The sequence below is a fragment of the Python bivittatus genome, unplaced genomic scaffold, assembly GCF_059951505.1.
Source record: "Python bivittatus isolate LINGU-HERP-01145 unplaced genomic scaffold, Pbiv_v1 ctg000480_np1212, whole genome shotgun sequence".
Lineage (NCBI taxonomy): Eukaryota > Metazoa > Chordata > Lepidosauria > Squamata > Pythonidae > Python > Python bivittatus.
In genome coordinates, this window is record NW_028277075.1 from 13,849,978 (window position 1) to 13,874,988 (window position 25,011).

A 25,011-nucleotide genomic window follows, 5' to 3' on the forward strand; every position below is an offset into this window, starting at 1 on the left:
TGCACATCAGGGCTTTCCCGGGCTCTTCCTGCTTAATACATCTGTTCGCATGCTCCAAATCTACTCCACAGTATTCTCCCAATCTCCAGTTCTTCAGAGAGATGGAGATGAGAAGAGGAATCTGTTCTACTGGTGGATGCCATCCAATCACCAGAAAAGAAAAGTGAAGTGGTACATTTTTGTTTTAGGTGTGCTATTTTGAATTGTGGATGTGATCTCTGTACCAGAAAAAGAACCTTATATATAAAACAACTGGATGACAGAGAGAAAGGTTCTAGACAAGCATTCTCACTGGTATTTCATTCTCTATATAATAGATTTTTTGAAAATTCTGGAATAATATTTAATTGCATCTATAGTCTAAAACAGTACGGTTATGAACAGGTTTATCACTCACCTTCTGTCTGAAGGAACTGCTTTACAGTTGTTGTACAAGTGGCATTCTATTCAGAATTTGACTGACAAATAATTTTGTTACAAGTTTTTATCTCATACATACTGTTTCTATTTCTTGCTAAACAATCTAATTACCATTTTATAACAGTTCTGGTAAAGCAGTGTTTTCAACATAATTGCCAAGAATTTATCATGCTGCTGAATAAGATACCTTCCCAGAAATCTAAGGGTCATTAGCAAAAATGAAACACTGATTCCAGTAATACTATTCAGACTATATCTTCTTTTTCTATTCAGACTGTATCTTCTTTTAGAGGGTTACAAGAGACTTTATATTTCGAAAATAAACTATGCTTTCATATATTTTATATATCATGATATTACATCCTTACTACTAAGTAAGCATTTACCATCTTTAGGAAAAGTTCTGGATTTATTTTTGCTATATATGGTTGTAAAAATGTTACCTTGCTTTTAAAATATATTCAGCTTAATTAAAATTATCTCATTAACAAGAATTCTAAATTCCAGTTTGAGTCTCCTATTTTTTCTCAGTGAATTATATAGTTTGAAAGAATATTTCAGTGGGATACCAAATTCTATCTAGAATAAAATGCCATTGCTTGTTGGAGAACCAAACACAGATTTTAAATGACAGTTTATCTGTTAAAGAGATGGGAAAGTAAACAAATTCTTAATGAGTAAAATCAACACAGAACAAGATTTTGGTATCCTAAACCATACAGCAGCATAAGTTGAAAAGCTTGGGCAAAGGAGTACAACTCAGTGCCAACCATACTTTCACAAATGTGTATACTAAGAACATCCTTTGTGGGAAGCTTGTATACTCTGCACTGCTGGGGATCTCTAATCCTAATCATTGCAGGTTTGTCTGATTTTCAGGAACTCCACTTTTTAAGCAACTGTGTTTTTATGACTGCAATTAATACTGTAATATTTGTGGAAACAGGGAGATATTACACAGAATATGGGTATTATCTGCTGCTTTTCATATAAGTGTGAATATGTTGCCAGACTGGCTGCACTTGGATTTCTGGATGTACTTAAGTGGTCCCATGCTTTCCTTTCCTGCCTTTCTCTATCCTCTAGGAGGTTTTGTAGTTTTTTCAATGTCAGTTGATTCACCCAAACCTGATAAACTTGACTATAATTTCTTTGAAAACAAGGCAACTTAAAACAGAGGATGAATTTGGGTTTGAATGAACCAATAATTAAGATTGATCATAATTTAGATGATATACAGGTAGTCCTTGTTTAATGACTGCCTCATTTAGTGACCGTTCACAGTTATGGCAGTAATGAAAAAGTAACTTTGTGACCAGTCTTCACATTTATAACCTTTGCAGGTCTGTAAAGCAAAGGAATGCTGAAGTAAAATCATAAGTGCAGTCACAGTTTCACTTAGTGACTGCTTAGCTTAATGACCCAATTGCCAGTCCCTGTGGTTGCTAAACAAAGACTACCTATATTAAAGTATAGTTGATGTGAGAGAACATTTTTTAAAACTAGGTTCACTCCATTCTGTTACTTTCCTATGTTTAACACATCATCTGCAGTTTCCTTGATAGATAATCTGTCTCTTACGTTTCTTTTCCTCAAGGACATTGTCAATACAATCATCAAGCACTGTTCTCCACAGTTTTTTTCCCTTGGTTTGCCTGGTGCTACTATGCTGATAATGGATTTCATCATAGCTGCTGGTAGAGTAGCATCATCATCTTTTCTCAATGTAAGTTGATTCTTTTTCAATTTAATATTGAATTTAATATTTTTTTAAATAAATATATATTTAAATAAATATTTATTTATTTTTCTATAACAATAGAAGTTATAATAGGATTGCAAAGTTTATTAGTTAAAAACCCTCATAGTAAGACGCTTTTAACACTATCAGCAGCCTAGCATATTATGTATAAAGTAATTACACAGTCCTTTTATTTTAACGTCAAATATTCAATATGTAAAGTTGATTATGTTCTCTGCAGTAAAGTTGTTGAACTGTCTTACAAGTTAGGCCTTTTAATTTAAACTGGTAAACAGTACTTTACAAAACAATATTTTCTAAAAAGATAGCTCTTGCCCCAGGGAGCGTTTAGTATAAGGCATCCAGTGCAAGAGATGGCAGATGGAGAGGTAAGGATATTAAACAACAAAGCAGAGGGGATTAGGGGAAGCAAGCATAATGAAATAATCTAAAAAAATAAATGTACTTATTCAAATTAAACTTTGTTTTGTTTGTGATTAAATAGTAAATGTTATTAACAGTTCATATTTTTATTTTTAACTCAGGCACCAAGAGTAGAAGCACAAGTTCTCTTAGGCTCTCTGGTGTGTTTTCCCAATTTATATTGTGAATTACCAGCATTACATCCAAACACTCCTGATATTGTTGTGTCTCAGTTTACAGAAGTAAAGGTAGGTTTTGAAATGCTGTGTGTTATTTTTATGTCTCCTGGAGTTTAAGATAAGTTTTATAGCCATGTAGCTGCTTAAACATAACACAACATAACAACATAAGAAGAGTGCTGCTGGGATATAGGCTCACTGTCTAGCATTCTGTGGTATATGGTGCCAGCTGGATGCATCTGAAAGTTCACAAACCAGGACTGGATAGGCCCCTTCCACTGTCATTTCCCAGCAGCCAGCATTTAAAGCACATTCTTTTGATTCAAAGAGTTAGTATTAGTAACTGTTGATAGCCTGATCCTCTGTAAACCTATCCAGTCCCTTTTAAAAACATCCGTATTAACTGTCATTACCAGTTTAGCAGAGGGAAGTACTGGCAGCAAAGTCCACAATTTAAAATATCCATTGTGAAAAAAAGTATTTCCTTTTACCCATCCCCCCTGCACTTATTTTCAGTAGTTGATCTCAAGTTCTAATATTGTGAGAGAAAGAAATAAATCCCTCTGCAGGTTGTCTGTGCCATACATCTATCATATCTTCCCATACCTATCTTTGTTCCAAGCTAAAAAGCCCCAATTTCTGTAGTCACTCCACATAGCAGAGCTACACCTCGTGGATTTTTGCAGGCCATCTTCACTGCAGTGAAGTGACCACTGCACATGATCTTTGGCCCACAATTTTATACAGCCAGATACTACAGATAGTCCTCAATCTATGACCATTCATTCAGCAACTGTTTCAAGTTATGACAGCGCTGAATGAATGGTTGGCATGACCGGTCCTCAGAGTTATGGCCGTCCCAGCACCCCTGTGATCACGTGGTCACGATCTGGGTGCTTGGCAACCAGTTTGCACTTAGGACTGGTTGCAGTGCCCCATGATCACATGATCACCATTTGCAACCTTCCCTGCCAGCTTCCCCCGGAAAGTTAATGGGGAAGTCGACAGAAGGTCACAAGTCACTGGGGTAAGTCTCTCCCATCCGCACACCCTCCCTCAGCCCCTTTATGCTTGTGCTGCACTAGCCACTTCAACTCCCTTGCACACCCTCCCTGACCTGCACCTCATTCCCACGCATCCTCCCCGACCTGTGCCACACCCTTGCACCCCCTCCCCAACCCTCGCATACCCTCCCTATCCTGTGTTGCACCCTTGTGCACCCTTCCTGACCCATGCCACACCCTTGTGCACCCTCCCTGAACCACCCATCTTGCTCACCCCCTTGCACCCTCATACAGCCTCCCCGACTCTCGCAGCATCTCCCCTGTACCTCCTCATACCTCCTCACTCCCACCCCCGCCCAGCAGCTGCCATTTATTTGCCTTCCTGCTGGCCTGAAGCTTACGACTTCCTGCCTCACCTAATGACCATGGGATTCAGTTAACAACGGCAACCAGAACTGCAGGGGTTTCCATCACTAAGCGATGTGGTCATGCGTTATGACCACATTGCTAAGCAATGGAAATTCCAATCCCAATTGCCGTCATAAATTGAGGACTACCTGTATCTATTTTATTAGATTGATTCCATTTATTTTGTTCCTTGAAATCTTCCCTGCATACATAAATGACTGCACAGGTACCCAATGTGTTTCAGAACAGGCACAAGATTTGTTAAGTACTTTATTTCTGGGCTTTAGGTAGGCAGAGCCAAAAGACCCTGCTTTATAATTTTCCTAAAACTGGTGTAAAGAAAGGAGTCCTGGGCAGAAAAGCTTAGAATTTCTCTCCTGGAAATAAGGATTTGCCAAGTTCATCTTCTCTGATGGCAGCCTACCATAATTTTATTTTTATTGAAAACTCTTTAAAATAAGAGATCTACCAGTAAGACTTAGATGAACCCTTCTTCACTGGTAGCAAATTTTTGCCTGGAAATAAGCCTCATTGACTGCATTCAGTCACAACAATCAATTAGGTTTTCATATGAATGAATCTCAGACTTATGTGCTCTGCTGTTATTGGAATTCTTTGTTTATTTTCAGAAGATACTCTACAAAAGCCTTGAACTGTAGAATGTAGGTTATGCCATAGATTTTGCACAGATTTCTGCCATTTGGGAAATGTGTGTTTAAAGTTAAAGTCCTGTAAGTCCTGTGGCAACTATGAAAACATAATTATGGAAGTGATGGATTTTGTCACTGAAATTCAGAATTGGGCAACACCATGGGCCAAGCAATTTCCAGGAACAAAATTGTTGAATTTAAAGAGGAAAATAGAAAGAATAGACATCTTTTCTTAATTGTGCTATTCACTGAGGTCCCCAAAGAATGCAGTCGAATCCCTCTTGTTTCTGACATTTCTTTCAGCTTCTCCTCATTGAGATCACTTCCCCAGGAAAAAAGGGAATAAATGGAATCCTAAAACAAGATCTCTAGGGCAGGGATTCCCAGACTTTTTGGCCAGTGTGTGCACATTTAGAATTTGTGAAGATGTGGACACTTTTAAAATGAGTACCATGAGGAGCATAGTCAGTCATAATGCATTCATATATCAGAAAGTGTAATTACTGAGGTTGTTTCTCATCATCCTTTCCAGTTTCTTAACTTGCCGTCTACTACTTCAGTGTGCCTTTGACTTTTTTTTTAAAGATAAATGTGTATACTTCCACTGTAGCCACCGTGGAATCTTTGTATAGCCAAGAGGCATTTTTGGAGATTGTAATGACTGAGGCTGGCTTTTTCTTTCCATCATACCAGCTGTCCATTTCCTTAATTTAAAAAAATATTTTAAAAAATGCGGGTAACATAGACTGTGGTAGGCACCAAGGAAGATATATGTGGCCACCACATTGGGAAGCAAGTTCTAAGAAATGTCATGAAAAATATTAGTTGCCAAAATATACATGTACACCAGCACGCACACACACCCTCTTCCCTCTATTACTTTGGTATGGCTGTGAAGAAGAGTTTGGAAATGTAGCAATACTTCTGAATGTTAAGCCATGGATAGCTATGGTTTATTGAAAGAAACCAGTTTTATATAGCATATTTAAAGTTTCTGGTTTCAGTAAACCAAAATTAAAATTAATCATAAAAATGGTCAACATTTCTGATCTCAGACTATTTATATGACAATAATGAGTAGTTTTTTGTTATGTTAAAATGTAGTTATGGTAATTTCTCCTATGTAAGCAGAAAATTGAAGCTTCTACTCTCATCTTCTTTCTCACTATTAGAGGATATTAAATTTAAATCATTAAATCGGAACAGTTTAAAAGAAAATATTTTAAAATTATTAAAGAGGAAAAATTTTAGCTGGGGGCCCTTATTATATGAAGGAACAGGTAGACAGTGGAAAGTGTACACAACTGGATGAACCAAATTAAGTCAGCAAATATATACAGCTGAAAGGCTTGAAAGTATAAATCAATTCCTCCATTTCTGAGATTTTTAAAATTACTTGAAAAATTTTATATTAAATTAAGCTGTTAAGAGATAACTTGTCTTGAATGTTCTTACTTTAGGAGGTGGTTATCAAAACAATATTAAGTTCTGCAAAAGAGGAGCCATCAGGACCTGCAAGGTATGGATAAACAAGGAATATTCCAAAGCATTTTGTAAACTGGTTAGTTCAGGTACTTGGTTAAATGTTTAAACAATATATTATGAAATACAGAGTTTCTTAACATTTTGGTGGCAATAATATATATTTTTAAAAGTTGTGGCAGAATATTTAGTAAAACAAATACTCATATACAGTGAATATATGTTGGTATTTGCTTCACTAAATATTCTGCCACAATGTTTTAATTTTCAAAAAATGTATCCAAAACTAGCCCTTTACAAATAGTAAGCTTTAATCCATTGAAGATTTCCATAACGAGAACAACCAGTTGCTTCTCCCAAATCCAGCTCTAGAGGATTAGTGGATCCTTTGGAACAGCACAACTGATGTATGGAGTGTTAATGAGAGAACTTTTTGACATTCATTTCCCTCACCCATTATGTTGATAGAAACGTTCCTTGATCAAAGAATCTTCACTTAGAAGACATACCAGTGCATATAAGATCTAGCGCTGTCTAAGAAAACAAAATATACCATAAGGTTTTCACTCCTTAATATTATTAGGTACAACTAGTTTAATATAAGCCTGTAACTTGTTTTGTAGATGTGTTGCTCTTTGTAGCCTCGGCATTTGGATCTGTGAAGAACTGGTACATGAAACCCATCATCCTCAGATCAAGGAAGCTCTGAACGTAATCTGTGCTTCACTGAAAGTAAGCATGTAATCATTAGAACATGAAAACCAAATTGAGATATGACATTATTTTAACATATTGGAGCTTTTTATTCTTATATTCACAGTTTTTAATCTATTTTAGGGGTATATTTCAAACTTGTGGCTCATTGAGTTCTTTTATGCAGCATAATGTCTCACAAACTTAATGCTTTGCTGCCAGAGCCTGTCTGCTTTGCTGCCTTTTCCTATGCATGGGTGCTGTACTGCAATGTGTGCCCGTGACAGCTCAAAAATTTAAGGTACTACCAAAGCCCAAATCCTACTGGGGTGGCTCTGCAGACCCTGCTCTCCACCACTGCCATCCTGCCTTGCTGCTTTGTCTCATACGCAGGCACTGCACTCATAACTGATAGCTGTGCAAGCATGCAGAGGGAACTTTGCTGGTGAGATCACTATTTGTCTGTGCTAGATGGCACCAGGGGTGTGTGCAGAAAGTGGTAAGATGTGGGACAATACACGGTCAGAGACTGCAGCCATGGAAGTACAATATTTTACTGTTTAATAGCAGGCAACCTGTTTGTTTTTATTAAACATCAATAATGGCATTTTTGTTATTAATTATAAATAATAATGCATTATTTTAATTAATTTTATTAATTTTATTAATTAAGAATTAATACATGTTAATATTAAATATTAATTGCATCTTTGCACATGCATGAATGCAGCCCACTGATCAATGTGTTTTATGTTATGTGGCCCTCTATATTTATTTGAGTTTGAGATCCCTGATTTGATCTAAACAATGCCTAACCAGTTGCATAAATATAGAAAGTGTTATCCTTATTGTAGGTAATTCTTAATTGTACTCTGGGTAAGGAAGCAGCCCTTTCTCCATCTTATTTCAGTGCTGGTCATGACAGGTTAGTACTTATAATGAAAGTCATACAATCCAAAGCAAAACGTACTAAATCACTTATTAAATTCTACTTAGTAGAATTTGCAACCTGCAGAAACATTGTGGCATATAACTTAAAGCAGAGATGGGCAGCATTTATACAGTTGGGCTGCAATTCAGCCTGGAGGCTGCAGAATTCTACCCAGTGAAATCACTGAAAAGAGTCAAGCCAAAATGTTCAAGGCGTTGTTGTAGATGTTTCAAGGTTTCATTTACAAGAATGGGAGTGAGAGGCCTCTGGCAAGAAAATTGCTCCCACCCTCACAATTGTTTTGGGGTTGAGATGGGGTTGCATTTATTTATTTAAAACATGGCTACTTAATCTAACCAAAATGACTTGGCTGGGCAGCTTACAGATAATTCAGCAGAATCTGATAAAAATAATACAAAGCCACAATATATAAACTGATAAACAATAGTTAAATTATAAAATGGTGATCCAAACTGAATGTGGAGCCCACAGGGAATGGCCTTGAAGGACAGGAGGAAGAGCCGCTACCAAGGCAGTGGTCAGATAAGCAAGGCTTGAGCTTAGACCAAGAAAATAACTTGAGAAAGCATCTCAGACAAGCCCCTCTCTAGTTCACAAGAAGATAACGCGAGGGAGGGATAAAGTACATTCAGACTTGCAAGATTTTATAGCTGTTACAATAAAAGTTGTCCTGACCTACATGGCATTAGTTTCGTAGTCTGGTTTACCTTCTTGTGCTGCAGGTAATGAGAACAAGGAGCCTGCATGGCCTGTTTCTACCTTGGATATATGTCAGGGAATTGAGATTGGAACAGAATGCATTTCTTGGATCTCTTAAACTCTCTAGTTCAAGTCTCTGATCACAGCTTCTGAGCCTAAATAGTGCCACTACGCTGAGTGAAAGAACAGAGAGGTAAATGGCAGTAGAGCACTAGACTGGTCAGATTCCTTATGAAAGATCAGCTCAGAATTATAAAGAGCACCCTTGGGTCTGAGAGGGACCAGAAACTTTATAAGGAAATATCAGAGCCAAGATGGTTGCTGGAGAAAACATTCATTGTAGCCTGCCTTGCTGTAAAGGGGTGTAGACCTTACCTTGGGGAAGGTATGAAAGAGATATTAAGAGGGGAAGGAAGGATTGAGCCATTAGGGAGGAACTTGGAGAAGTGATTACACAGTCCAGAAATAGAAGGAAGCTTGAGAAAGAAAGTTAAAATAACCCATCCTTGATTTTGTTTAGTATAAGATGAGACAGAGAGAAACTTGGGCAGATCTTCTGTTAATATACCCTACAACAATAAAGTAGCATTCTTGGAATTCCTGTGGTGTCTGTTTCTTGACCTGGCCTACCTGAAAGGACTGACACTTTCATCCCACTATTTACTATAGGTTGTTTTCCTTGATACCTTTATTTTTGCTTGGATCACAACCACTCTTCTAGACTGGCCACATTTACAGCTAGTACAGTATAGTAATGTTTAGCTTTGAACCATAATCTGACTTGATTAATTTTTTGGCTCCAACGTATCTGTAGGACTGATTTACCAGCTCTCAACTTCAGCTGTCTTCTTCACTCCTTGCATTTCTATGGGACAGAACAGTATGAAATTAGCTGCCATCAAATATTGAGAAAGCTACCCATCTGGATGATTTTCAAGGGAGATTAGTAAAATTCATAGGGATAAGGCTACTAGTTTTGAAGGATGTGTTACTGCGTTATAAATCACAGGCAGTAGACTGTAAATATTTGCTGCTGGGATTAATAATCAGCAGTCACCCTGCCTATAATAATAAGCTTCCTGAAACCAGAGATTGACCAACATGTAAAATTGAATGCTGGTCTAGATGAAGTCTTGGACAGATCCAGTAGGGCTCTTTTTATGTTTTTCTTGGTCTCCTATTAAATAGTTCCTGGAACTAATTTGAGAAATCTCTGTGGTAATACATTTTTTAGTCTGAGTGATGGAGATTTGAACAGTATTTTCATATATTTCTTTAGACTGGAATTATTGTTCAGCCCCAAGAGCCATGTTTTCCAGCTATATATGTTGCTTTTGCTAGTTTGGCCAGTGATTCAGAACTTGCTCTGTGCTGTGTAATTTCACTGTATAATGTAAATTCAAATATGCTGTATAGGTATGTAGTCTCAAGCTAGTCTATGTGAGTCCAAGGAGAAAGACATCCATTGCATACCTTTCTAGCCCAGATTCAGCCTCTTTTCATTGTTCGTGACCCTTGATAGTCAGTATACCTAGTGCCCAAAGTACTACCCATCATACGAACCAAAGAAATGTTTGTCTCTACTTATTATTTTGTCTTCATCACTGGCTGTATCCATCACACAAATTACTTGCAGTACTGTGTACTATTTGTCAGTTTTACACAGAAAGATACCCCACCTCCAAACCTCTACATATGACCGACACCATAGTTGTGCTTGACAGGGAAAAATAGAGTGAATATGTGCAAGTTATACATAGACGGTAAAAAACTGGAAGAAGCAGATGAATTTCTGTACTGTTACAATGTTTACTAAAAATGGAGAAATGGATGGAGAAATTTTAAATGTGCCCTGCCCCATCTTCTTATGTTTCCAGTAATTTTCCTCTGAGGTACTACTGTGCATTTTGACTAGTGTGACTAAAGTTCTACTTTTGCAATTGTGTGGGGTAGGTTTGCAAGTCTCCTGTATAAAGAATTATTATGTACTTCAGGGTCTGTCAACTCAGAGACAGAAATTTTATTGAATTGTTCCTTTTATAACAATTCCCATCATCTACTAATAACACCTCTTTTATATAACTATCTGGATAGATCAGATACATTTTATGTCACTTTCCTTTTATCTGATTCAAATCATTACTCATAAGGTGACAAAATTTATTTCAGGGGCAAATTTATTTCTGGGGCAAACAGATTTATTGCTGGGGCCAACAAATTGCGATATTAAGATTGATCCATAGGTTTAAATCAAATTCTGCCACTGTATTAAAATTTTTACAATTGCTTTTATGCCCTTTGTTGTTGTATTTAAGATTTTTTAAAAATACATGTCCCTGGTTTTGGACTAAATATATCTGACTGTGTGACTTGTTGCAAGGAATGAATGTTTGCTAAAAGAAGCAAAATCTACTATGTATAAGAGTGCTTCTGTCAACTTAGTTTTATGGAAATGAGAGTTGGCTATGTCATGGAAACATAAATGTAAATTGAACACAATGAGAATGAAGTACTTACAAATGGTAAAATAAAACAAAGTAAGGTAAAAAATGAACAGGTGCTGAATGAATGTGGATTGATTTCAAATGTGAGTGACCAATATCAACAAAGTAGATTTCTATAGAGAGAGAATGTATAAGGATCAAACTGTGAAATAAATATATATTTAGGAAGAGGGAAGGTTCAAGAGGAAGGGATAGACTGAAAAAGTCATCACTGAAAGGAGTTGATGACATCCTCAAAAAGAGAAAGGTGAGAAGTTTAAAGAAAAAAGGTAATGTGTAAATAGTATATGGATGTGATAGAAGCAGGAATGCTTTGCAAGGATAGAAAGATATTAAAAAGTATAGTGAATGATGTTTCTAGATTTAGTTATGTTTCTTCTTTTCTGAACACATCTGAACACTTTTGCTTTCTACTATAGTTCTTACTCCTTTTCTGTGCTTTGCACAGCAGTGCTTATCCCAAATGAAATAGCATCATGGGAATAATGTGTATGCATGGATAAATTACACTAATTATTCCTTTAAATAGAATTAAGTGATCTCATTAATTTAATCTGGTATGGATGTTCTTTAGAATAAAAGCTATTACGTTCTCTGTGATGTATACCCAATAAATTTGGATGCAGTAAAGCTCTAAATACCTTACAAAGTGCTTACGTTGTCAATATGCAATCCTATGCAGTCTAAGGAAGAATAAGGATCAAAAATGGCAAGAAAGGCCCTGTTGCAGCAAAAGAGGAAAGAACAATAGAAATATATTTCTATAGAAGTCTCCAAAATCCCTTTCTGACAATATTATTTTATTTCATATTATTATTTTATAAAACAATCCTCCCAGGTAGGCAATTTTTTAGTTCTATTATCCAGATTTCCTTATTGCTTATTTTGCTTTGATAGTTTAAAAAAAATGAAGTTTAAATTAAAATGTGCTTCACTGTGTTCAGTAAATAGAGTATAATTTTAAAACAGCATATACAGTGAGGGAAAATAATTGAAGCACATCCTCTTTGTACAGTTTGGAAACTGAATGTAAAGCTCAAAAATAGGTTTATATCCATGGGAAACTCTTATTTGGAATACATATTATTAAAAGAACGTTGGGTCATTTTTCTAGTGAAGAAATATGAATGAATACAGATACCAGATGCTATGTATCTTGTCAGTTTTATTGACAGTTACAGTATGTACACTATTAGAATGAAACGGCAGTTGACAAAAGCAAATTGCAGGCTTATAACACAGATGCAACAACACTTTCTGAACTCCAACCAAGCTGTTCTGTCAAAGTATAGGTAGCATTTATTTCTTCTAGACAGCGTGAAGTCACAACTTTTGTGTTTCAACCATATTGAAAGCCTGGGCAAAAGGATCCTAGCCACTCCTTTCAACTGCTGCAGTTAGCAGCTGTGTTACATGCTGCTACAAAATAACATGCCTTCTGAGTGGGTACAAAACCTTATCCATGCTACAGAAAGTATCACTCAAACTATTTTTAAGCAGTAGGTGAATCAGAAGCACTGCTGAAAATTTAGTTTAGAAGACATATGGGCCACATGAATTTACTTTAACGAATCACTCTGGAGTCTCAACTGCAACCTGAGTTTTAGAAAATTGTAATAGTAAAGTATGTTTTCCCCCCCCAATGGACAATTGTCCCCACCCCAAAATTAAAGCCTGAGATGTGCAAAATCAAGAATGGGAATTCTTAAACGTATGGCTGAATTTACAAAATAAGTCCCAGGGAAAAAAATAAGGTCTTTTTATGATTGAAGTGCATATATACTTTCCATAAATAAATGATATTATGGTAGTGAGGATCCATATACATTGCCTTGAACTATTAAGATAAATATATACAATATCTGATTGAAAGGAAAATTGAGTTTAAATTAGTATTTGAGGGAACGGATCCTCTGGAGCTCTTTAAGCAGAGGCTGAAAATTCATTTAGATTTTTTTTAACTCAGGATTTCCTACATCAAGCAGCAGGTTAGATTTAGAAGGCCAAAAAGTCTTCCACTTTATGAATCAGAAGTTCAGTTTAGAGTACTCAGTTACTTTCAGAACACACAAAGAGCCTTATTGGATCAAACCTTTGTGTGTCAAAAAGTATTGAACTAGTTGCATTTGGGAAGCTCCAGCCTAAACTGGAGGTAGTAGCCATTTTCACTTCCCGGCAATCAGCATTTAAGGTATGCTACCAATGATTCAGAAGGTAATAGCCATATTAGTAACCATTGATAGTTTCATTCTTCACAAACCTACCGAGTCCCCTTTTAAGTTACATAAATTGACTGCCATTACCTTAATTAAATTTCAGTTTAGCTGTATGCCCTGTGAAAAAGTACTGTATTTCTATCCATTGGCCCTGAATTTTCCTATATTTAGTTTCAGTGGATGCCCTCAAGTTTTAACATTATGGATGAAGAAAGGAAACCTGTCTCCACTTTATTTATACAATGCATGATTTTATATGCCTCACTTGCCTTCATTCCAAGCTAAATGTCCAGTATTTCTTCATAGGGGGAACTGCTCCAGGACTCTGATATTTTTTTGTAACTTTTTCACCTTTTCCAGCTCTTGAAGGGAAACCATCAGTAGACTGTATTAGAGTAATCCAAGTTCAGCATAATGACAGTGTGCGTAACTAGGCAGAGTCTACCCTGGCCACTCCGCCTGCTGCTTTAGCAGGAGCTGTAAAGACACCCTAATCACAAACTTGCTCCTTCAGAGGAAGTGCAAGCATGTTCATACTTAGAGTAGGATCCTTAATAGACTCCATAGACCTCTGGATAAACTGCAGCTCTTTCTTGCTGGGGTTCAGCTTTAGCCAGTTTCATCACACAGATCCTTACAGTTTCCAGACAAATGGTCAAAGCACCCATAGCATCTCCTGTTAAGGCCAGAGTGGAGATGTATAGTTGAGTATAATCTGCATGTTGATAATATCTCACTCGAACCAACAGATGATCTCTCCCAGTAGTTTCATATAGCCATTTGCTTGTGACTGTGTGAGAACTTGCAAGGTAGCAGGACTAACCCTCCTCTCTCAAAGAACTGTCATATGAATCCTGGGTCATATTGCAAGACAAGGTCCAAGTTATTTCCTTTGGTTCTATCAATATGGAGCCAAGACCTGAACTGATACAAGTCATTTTATCAGTAAATGTTTGGAAAACCAGTCATAGCAACATAAAGGATTATTTATCAGGCCATTCTTTCCTAATAAGGGAGGGGTCACCTTAAACAGAGCTGCTGGATGACAATCCAATGATGCCAATAAGCACAGAGAAATACTGACATTTTGCTTAGAGGCCATCCTGTTCAGAACAGTGGTTGCCTCTGAATTCCAGAGGTCAACAAAGGATGTGGCAAAATGGCCAGAATTTTGCTTTGGAAAAAAAAATTAAGCATCTCTTGGAAACTGAAGAGATCTATTTGGCATCTGGGGTGGATCTATCTTAATTGTCCCCCCCCCCACATCTTTTCAAAGGTCACCAGTGTCAACTTTTGAAGAACATAATTCTGTAATTGTGTTTATAACTCCCATAAGTGTTTTTTGATTTAATTGGGAGGAACAAATAGCTGCTCAAAGTCTTTTCATTGGAGCAGCATAGAAGCCTGAATGAATAAATAAATAAATGTGAAGCACTGGATATGTGCTAAGTCTGTCTTATTCACTTTTACTCATAATTTTTGAGTACTTCAAATTTCCCTCTATATTTCAGTAAAAAATATTTTCAAAAAAGAAAATGGATGCTAGGGTTAGTAGTCATAGTGTTCTTGCCAACTAGTCATTCTGAACATTAATTTTTTTATAGGACTAATTTTGTACAAAGTAGTAGCTATGGCATTTAAATCATAAAGATATGAATTGGCTTTCTTGGTACTTGAAAATATATTTGCCTCTGATATGCATCTTGAGTTTCCTATGGAATAAAACATGCTTTTCCTGGCCTTGATTGCTGACAGACTGTGTTTGCAGGCTCCATATTTATGATACTTATTCTTAAACCCAACAATACAGTTCCCATTATCTGGTATGTGTATGGGAGGGAGAGAGTATGTCCGTGTATGGGAAAGAGAAAGTATGTTTACTGAGCTTGTTTTTGAAGAATTCCTCCAGTTATCTGCATTTGATTTTAGTTCCTTTGATCGTGTTTGAGTATTTCAATATTCTGATATTCATCATAGCCAAAAGTAATGCTACAGTCCTTTGTATTTGAAATATATATCATATGAACTTGCCCCTAGAGCATGCACTTCCCATTGTAATTATTGCATATTGTAAAAACTACTGTGATCCTTTGTGTATGCTTACATTTGTTAGTGTAGATTATAGTAACATTTATTTTATATTATTTTACCATTTAAATGTTTTCACTAGCTGATTTTTTGGTTTATATCTGAGGGATATGGAACTTTTCTTTTAAGGAGTTACCCATATTCACATAAATAAACCTTTTATCATACTGCATGAACCTCAGGTTTTTAGAGTTTGCTTGTAGTGTATTATTATTTGTATTTTCTAAGTTTGTGTATCTATCTTAGACTCATACAACATAATTAATTTCTGGTTTAAAGCTGTTCAAGAATTAGAGAATAAATTTGATTCTTACCTGAGCACTTTTTTTTACTTTGAATGTATATTTTTCCTCTCAATATGAAATAGTAATGAAATGCTAGTCTGTTAGGTATAGTGCATTATAATATTGCATTCAATACTTTTCTTTTTGTGTTTTTTGTAGTTTCCAAATAAAACAGTTGCACACGTGGCTTGCAATATGCTTAATATGCTGGTTCATTATGTACACAGGCTACAACTATACCAGCCTGATTCACCATTAAAAATTATTCAGGTAAGTAAAAGCAAAAGATATATTTGAACATGGATTTTCATATAATAATCTTTAGCAAAATATTTTCAGAGTGGCAAATGGTATGTGTGTCTGCAAATTTCATAGTATAACACTGAAATAACACAGCTTATGAAATATAGTATGTTTTCATCAGAATTGTTTATTACCAATCCACATGTTGGTCAAGAAGGCCAAATTAAATATAGATACCATGGGGAAGAGTTAAAACAGGGTCTCAAAAATGTTTATAGCAATATAATTATTTATTCAAGTAAAAGTCCTTGTTATTGTACTAACCAGGCAGATGGGAGGGTGGAAATCTTTAGGCACAGATTTTAGGGGGGTATAGATAATCAGTTAGAATGGATCTAATACAACCTTTGGGAGCTAATGAAGTCTATCTCCATTCTTAAATAGAGAGATGACCATTGATGAAATCACTTCTGTAGATTTCTGAACAAATATAATAGAAATAGGTTAATTCAGTTTAATAACATTTCAAGGAATGATAAATCTTTTTTCTTTTTTTTTATATATAAATATGATTAAGTTTTCCACAAAAGTTAAAAAACAGAAAAATCAAGGAAAGAGGGGGGAAAGAGGGGGAAAAAGAAAAAAATGGGGGGGAGAGAAACAGAAGAAAAAAAGTAGCTTCCAACTTTCCTTGGTACAGGTATAGATGAATAATACATTCGCCTCTTACTCTAATATCTAAACATTTACACAGCAAAACGTAGTTTTTAATCTAATATTCAGAAGGTATCCTAAAAATTAATCTGTTTGAGTAATACATATACAGTGGTACCTCTACTTACGAACGCCCCTACTTACGAATTTTTCGAGATACGACCAGCTCCAGCCCCAAAAATTTACCTCTACTTACGAACTCGCCTCTACTTACGAACCGGATCCGCGGCCATTTTCCCTGCTGCCATGCAGTCGGGGCTTCCTGTGGGCGAGATCGCGGTAGCAAGGAGACGTTCGGTGAGGCTTGTGGTGTGTTTTGTGGCGTTTGGAAGGTTTTTGTGGCGTTTGGAAGGTTTTTGAGGTTTAAAAATAAAATGCATACAGTATGTTTCAGAACTGTTTAGCCGTATTTACATTGAACCTTATGGGGGAAATTTACCTCGGGGTGCGACCAAATTCGGAGGGCGGATTAGCCGTATTTACATTGAACCTTATGGGGAAATTTGCCTCGTGGTGCGACCAAATTCGGAGGGCGGAATGGATTAACCGGATTTACATTGAACCTTATGGGAAACTTTACCTCGACTTGAGACCAACTCGAGTTGCAACCTGAGTCATGGAACAGATTAAGTTCGTAACTAGAGGTACCACTGTAATTTATACAAGATATTTTTATAAGTGTAACATCAATCAGCAAATCCCAAAGTTAAGGTTGGATTTTTTTGAGTATCAAGCAAAAAATCTAAGAGACAAAGTTGGACAGTGCCCTGTCTTTGAGCAAAGCAGTAAGTTTCATCTCAGCCAGTTCCATTAATATCAATGTCCATTCTTTAGCAGTGAGTATTTGTAGTGTATATCTTTCCATTTTTGCACATATAGAAGTCTCACTGCAGGTATCATATAAAGAAATACATTTCCATGTTGTCTTTCCAGCTGTTTGTCCATCGTACCTAAAAGAGAAGTCCCTGGTTTCAATTGCAAATCTATTTTCAAAATCTTTTGAATCAAAGTACATATCATATTCCAATATTTCTTAGCCTTTTCGTAAGTCCACCATAAGTGATAGAATGTACCTTCACACTGATTACATTTCCAACAGACATTTGAGATACTGTACCTTTATACATCTTTGACAATTTATCTGGTGTCAAATTCCAACAGTACATCATTTTGTAAAATTTTCTTTTAATGTATAAGTAAGAGTAAACTTTAACTCTTTGTTCCACATATTTTCCCACTGGTCTAACATTATTATATCCAAAGTTTTTTGCCCATTTAACCATACAATCTTTAACATATTCATCCTCCAAATTCATCTTAACCATACAATCTTTAACATATTCATCCTCCAAATTCATCTTTAACAAACGTTTATACATTTTAGTAATAAGACATTCATCATTAGTACACAAAGCATATTCACACTCAGTTTTCTCAGTGGTAAATTCATATCTTTTTTTTATCTAGTTTAAATCTTTCTAGCAACTGTGCGTATATAAACCATTGGCAAACAAAGCCTTCCAATTCTAGTTCTTCTCTCTTCTTCAGGTTAGGTTCTCCTTCAGAAAATGATAAAAGAGTTGCGTACATCAATCATGGTTGCTTAACCATCATTTCTTTTCTATGGAAAGCTTCTTGAGGTGACCACCATAGAAGAATTTTTGGAGACAGTCTTACCTTATATTTATTCCAAATTCTCAATATAGAACATCTAATAAAATGATTCTTAAAATCAATATTTATTTTTTCATTTTTTATTTATTATTAAATATGTGTGACTTTATCATACCATAAATATCCATGCCATCCAAATCTTAACTCATGTCCTTCTAATTCCAATAACCTATTGTTTTGTAAAGTTGTCCATTCTTTTGTCCATACTAGACAACAAGCATCAAAATATAATTTTAAACCTGGAAGACCTAACCCACCTCTTTCTTTGGCATCTTGTAATAGTTTATATTTTATTCTTGGTTTTTTACCTTGCCACACAAATTTTGAAATATCTTTCTGCTGTTGTTTAAATGGTACATCATTTATCAATATCGGTATTGTCTGAAAAAGAAAAAGCATTCTAGGTAAAACATTCAGATAAATCTTTTTTCGATTGTTTACCTAGTTTCAGAATATATATGGATAAAAGTTTAAGATTCATTTAAGATGAATCAATTAGTTGTCTTCACCTACAGGAATATATCTCAAATGTTCAATCTCCTCCATATAGGAAGCCTGGGTAAATGTGGTTAACATCAGTTTTACAGAACTAATAGCAGTAATTCTTGAAAACTGACATTTTGACATTATTTAGTCTCATAAGCAGCTTCCAAACAACAGCATAAGACTTTGAAGAGGTTAACCATTTTAAATAATTACTATGATTACATAGAATAGAATGAAATAGTTGCTTTATAATAACAATGCTAAATTAAAACTGCACAGAAAAATAAAATATGCAATAGTTAATTTACAAACAAGATTCTATATGACTAAACACTATGAAAGCCATCTCCATACAATGGACATTTTATTCACCAGATAAAATTAAGGACAGTTTCATACACAGTACACAAAAATAAAAACGCCATCAGTTTGCTTGTTCAAAAAATACCATTTTAAGCTTAGAGGTGTAGATTTCTTTTAAAAATATGTTTATTGTCTGCAGATATTGATAGCTACCATCACTCATCTCTTGCCCAGTACAGAAGCTTCTTCTTATGAGCAAGATAAGAGGGTAAGCAGACTTCTTTTATGTTATTCTATTGCAATATATGCTTATGACTAGTGAAAAACTGAAGAACAGATAGCTTGGGTTATAAAGGAAACCATGAAGTATATGTGCACATTGCATAAATAGGCTTAGGCTCCATTTTCCTGGATGGACAAGGGGCTTAGCTGCCTTTGTGTGCATCACCTCCTCATGGACACGTTCTTGCTCCCACTACCACCAATTCCATTTGACCGACTTACTTATTTTCATATTTTTATCCTGCCTTTATTTTCGTTCAAGGCAGTATACATAAATAATGTTCCTGTGTATTATTTTTTCCACAACTACAACCCTGTGAGGTGGGTTGGACTAAGAGTGACTGGCCCAAAGTTACCCAAGCTCAGATGTATGCTAGAAAAGCAAAAGGCCAATTGTTTATTTATCTTCTACAAAAGAGGAAATCAAGGAAGTCAGGTTTCATGATCCATAAACAGCAGATGACTAGGGAATATGGTCCTGGTATACACAGCCTCCTTCTGGCTTCAGAACACACTCTGTGAGATGGGGATGGGCATGTCAACAGCATTATCAACTGGAGTACCGTTAATAGACATGTGTAAGGCTGCAGAGTCATTGACCTTTGTAAAACATTATAAAATAGATACGTTTGACACAGACACAGCCTTTGGCCGTGCTATGTAACAAAGAATGCTATAAATTGTTAGCTGATCCACCCTGAGAATACTGCTGTAGTATATCTCTTTCCTTTCAGCTCACAGTAGTTGGGCTTTCCTTTCTGATCACCACAAGATAGACCCAACAATCCCACCCTATTTAGGAAGAAGAGAAAAATCTATGTAAGAAACCAAGTGACCCAAGATTCAGGATGCAAATTACACCACTGCATTATATTAACCATTAAATGTTATTCTTCCATTTCTATGCATTTTCACAGTCACAAGTTGGTTATTAATAAAATACACAATAAAGAGGAAGTTAAACCAACTGAACTGAAATCAGTGCAACTGAATGAATGGAAAGGGTTTCCTTGAAAGGACAGGAGGAAATCTTAACCTCTTTCTTCTAGCTAGAAGAGCACAAATTGTGCTTCCCAGTTTCTGCCCAGACACAACACATCCTGGAGAACAGAAATCCTTTATTTTTTTTCCTGTTAGGTTCATCATTCAGTGACTAGAAAGGTACTTCACAGTAAGTTCAATTACCAATCAGTCATCTGATCTAGCAAGGGTCTTTAATTTGATACAAATCCTTTTCTGTGATGCAGGTCCCTTTTATGTTTTAGTTTCATACAAAATTAGCACAGTGGCCTGGATCCAAAGCTTGCAATCCACAAAAGAAAGTCTGTTTCTATCCATGGAATAGGTTAGATCCACTAGTTAGTAAGAACATAGAAAGAGGCTTGTTTTGGCAAGTCATCGTTCCCCTCATAGATTCTTGTATACCCAGAACATCTGCTTCAGTGTGTTGGGATGTTTTCCCAAACATTTATTTATTTTATTTATATGTTAGATTTACAGTGGGGCAAAAAAGTATTTAGTCAGCCACCAGTTGTGCAAGTTCTCCCACTTAAAAAGATGAGAGAGGCCTGTAATTTTCATCATAGGTATACCTCAACTATGAGAGACAAAATGGGGGAAAAAATCCAGAAAATCACATTGTCTGATTTTTAAAGAATTTATTTGCCAATCATAGTGGAAAATAAGTATTTGGTCACCTACAAACAAGCAAGATGTCTGGCTCTCACAGACCTGTAACTACTTCTTTAAGAGGCTCCTCTGTCCTCCACTTGTTACCTGTAGTAATGGCACCTGTTTGACCTTGTTATCAGTATAAAAGACACCTGTCCACAACCTCAAACAGTCACGCTCCAAACTCCACTGTGGCCAAGACCAAGGAGCTGTTGAAGGACACCAGAAACAAAATTGTAGACCTGCACCAGGCTGGGAAGACTGAATCTGCAATAGGCAAGCAGCTTGGTGTGAAGAAATCAACTGTGGGAGCAATAATTAGAAAATGGAAGACATATAAGACCACTGATAATCTCCCTCGATCTGGGGCTCCATGCAAGATCTCACCCCGTGGGGTCAAAATGATCACAAGAACGGTGAGCAAAAATCCCAGAACCACACGGGGGGACCTAGTGAATGACCTGCAGAGAGCTGGGACCAAAGTAACAAAGGCTACCATCAGTAACACACTACGCCGCCAGGGACTCAAATCCTCCAGTGCCAGATGTGTCCCCCTGCTTAAGCCAGTACATGTCCGGGCCTGTCTGAAGTTTGCTAGAGAGCATCTGGATGATCCAGAAGAGGATTGGGATAATGTCATATGGTCAGATGAAACCAAAGTAGAATGTTTTGGACTAAACTCAACTCGTCGTGTTTGGAGGAGAGAGAATGCTGAGTTGCATCCAAAGTACACCGTACCTACTGTGAAGCATGGGGGTGGAAACATCATGCTTTGGGGCTGTTTTTCTGCAAAGGGACCAGGACGACTGATCTGTGAAAAGGAAAGAATGAATGGGGCCATGTATCGTGAGATTTTGAGTGAACACCTCCTTCCATCAGCAAGGGGATTGAAGATGAAACGTGGCTGGGTCTTTCAGCATGACAATGATCCCAAACACACCGCCCGGGCAACGAAGGAGTGGCTTCGTAAGAAGCATTTCAAGGTCCTGGAGTGGCCTAGCCAGTCTCCAGATCTCAACCCCATGGAAAACCTTTGGAGGGAGTTGAAAGTCCGTGTTGCCCAGCAACAGCCCCAAAACGTCACTGCTCTAGAGGAGATCTGCATGGAGGAATGGGCCAAAATACCAGCAACAGTGTGTGAAAACCTTGTGAAGACTTACAGAAAACGTTTGACCTCTGTCATTGCCAACAAAGGATATATAACAAAGTATTGAGATGAACTTTTGATATTGACCAAATACTTATTTTCCACCATGATTTGCAAATAAATTCTTTAAAAATCAGACAATGTGATTTTCTGGATTTTTTTCCCCATTTGTCTCTCATAGTTGAGGTATACCTATGATGAAAATTACAGGCCTCTCTCATCTTTTTAAGTGGGAGAACTTGCACAACTGGTGACTGACTAAATACTTTTTTGCCCCACTGTATACCAGACAGGTCTAGAGAGCTGCAGCTTGATGGGACTTCCAGGAGAGTGCAGCATATTGGACACAGCCTCAGTGAACCAGGAAAAAAGATTATGTGGATTAGAAATGGCTCATAGTTTTGGGGTTTCCCATTATTATTTTCTTAAAGTGCTTAAACTGTTTACCATCTTTCATCCATAGTGGTAAAACTAAGTTGAGAACATTAGAATTTCATTGATTGCTTAGAACATGTACCATAAATGATTACATGTGTACTTTGCTTTTTTATGTCTATGTAGCAAAATAAGAAAATTGTGCTTAATCATTCTCCTATTCATTGGTTACAAATGTAGTCCATCTAAAACTGTGTTTCTTTGAAGTTCTATTGTGTTTAACTCTTATTGGGACTAAAATGACCTTGTGTTTTAGTAGGATCAGGCCTTGCTTATTTGTGTCTGTATTTCTATTATCAAACTGTTGGCATAACACATACTGAGATACAAAGTGCTTCTCATATGGATTCCTGCTGAAGCTACAGTTAAAAAGAAAGCATGGAAAATCAAATCAAATAAATTATCCTTCATGGTTATCTGTAATTTAGAAATCTTTGTATTACAGCTGGTGGTATCTCTACTTCTTTGTTTGTTGGACTGGACAATGGCATTGCCACTGCGGACATTATTACAGCCTATTCACTCTACAACATCTGAAAATGATAAATCTGAAAAATCTGTTCTTAATTACATATATAAGGTATTTGCTACCCCTTTTACTTTTGGTTTGGTTTTATGAAAATTTTGTCTTCTGAAATTTTTAAAGTTTTTGTTTTTGCAAATAAGAGAAGAAGCAAAACTGAACAAAGAAAGAAGAGCTATTTTCATGTGTTATGTTTTCTCAGAATTTTAACTCAGAACTCTGAACAGTTCTGACTTAGGAGTGAATGAGAAACATGTTGCGCCCTGTTCCAGTCACTCCCACTGATGGCTCCTGCCAGCAAGTGCAGCTAACAAATCCAGGTGGTTTTGTCTGTACTTCTATTTATTGGTTATATAAGCCAGGGAATCTGTTTTATGAAAGGAAAAAGCCAAAATATCTGGTTCAGTCAACACACCATGAGCAGAGCCATCCAGATTTCACAGCTGTGCCTGTTAGCAAGAGAAACTAACAGAAGGAATTGGAGAATCTTCTCTATTCTCTGATTAGACAAAATCTGAGCATAGATGGCCATTCATAATCACAGTAAATAGAACAGAAATAATATATTAAAAGTTCAGAAATACAGTGAAAATAGAATAAACCACTTTAAAAACATCAGATTATATGAATGAAAACAAAGAACAAATAGTAAATAGTAAAACAATATTAAATGTTAGGACAGGTTGAAAACACTTGGGAAACCAAAAAGGCCTTTGCATGGCCCCAGGTAGAAGATAGGCATTTCAAAACCAAGGTACAATTAAAAGGGCCTTTTCACTGACACCTATGTGGGGAAGCACACTCAAGCAACCGTCTCAGGTGAAATCTCAGAATCTAGATAGGAACTTTTGGGGATTTATTTGTTTGTTTATTGTGATTTTCCAAACTGTAAAAATCCTAAAAAGTCAAAACAGCACTTTAAATTACCAGTAAAAAAGTCTTTTTAGTATCCAGCCATTTATTACTGGAGTAGAGTGAACCATTTTCAGAAGTGGTTCATTTAGAAGGCTACTCTCAGATAGGATTGAGAGTAGGACTAGAGAGGCCCAGTTCAAGTCCTCACTTGAACCACTAGCTTCACTGGTTAACTCAGAACATCTTTTTCTTTCTCTCTTAAACCAATCTACCCCGTACAGTTACAATTACAGGAACAAAATGGGAAGCAGCCTCATATACTGCTGTGAGAGGAAAAGCAAGATATTAATACAATAACGGATACATTAAATAATAATCACATATCATGAGAACAGTTACAAATCAGAATAGTATGAAAAGACTCTCATCATCTTTTTCTTTGTCCAAACAAAACTATGTGCACTTTGGTATAAATGTAGTTACATCACAGATTTAAGAACTCTGTGTATCCTGTGTGGATTTTATCTCAAACTTCCGAGAAGTAATCCTGCTTTTACTTTAGTCTTTCACACTTCTGTACATAGGTTTTAGTAAGCTTTGTTTTTTAAGGTTCTTCATGGATGTGTCTATGGATCTCAGTGCTTCAGCAACCTGAAATATTTTCCAATGAGCCTATCTGATTTAGCATCTTTGGATTATGATCCTTTTATGCATTTGGAAAATTTGAAAGAACCAGAACCACTTCATTCACCTGATTCAGAACGGTCTTCCAAACTCCAGCCAGTCACAGAAGGTTTGTTTGCTTAACTTCCTTTTCTGACCATGTATTATAGATTTTCCAGTATTGAAGTATTAGTCTAAAGTATGAGTTCTAAATTATATCTAATAATTACAGTTATAGATTATTGATAGTGTTAATAAGCATGGAATAGATT

General features: G+C 36.3%; 1 protein-coding gene across 8 annotated transcripts in view; it reads left to right on the plus strand.

Moving 5' to 3' along the window:
- RALGAPA1 (Ral GTPase activating protein catalytic subunit alpha 1) overlaps window positions 1-25,011 on the plus strand; it is a 156,425-nt gene that overhangs the window by 68,479 nt on the left and 62,935 nt on the right. For all 8 annotated transcript variants that reach the window (XM_025168223.2, XM_025168224.2, XM_025168225.2 and 5 more), the window contains 8 exons: window positions 2,018-2,146; window positions 2,707-2,832; window positions 6,286-6,344; window positions 6,931-7,039; window positions 15,903-16,013; window positions 19,363-19,431; window positions 23,144-23,278; window positions 24,686-24,869. In XM_025168223.2, coding sequence (XP_025023991.1) covers window positions 2,018-2,146; window positions 2,707-2,832; window positions 6,286-6,344; window positions 6,931-7,039; window positions 15,903-16,013; window positions 19,363-19,431; window positions 23,144-23,278; window positions 24,686-24,869 — 922 coding nt within the window. The remainder of the gene's footprint in view (window positions 1-2,017; window positions 2,147-2,706; window positions 2,833-6,285; window positions 6,345-6,930; window positions 7,040-15,902; window positions 16,014-19,362; window positions 19,432-23,143; window positions 23,279-24,685; window positions 24,870-25,011) is intronic.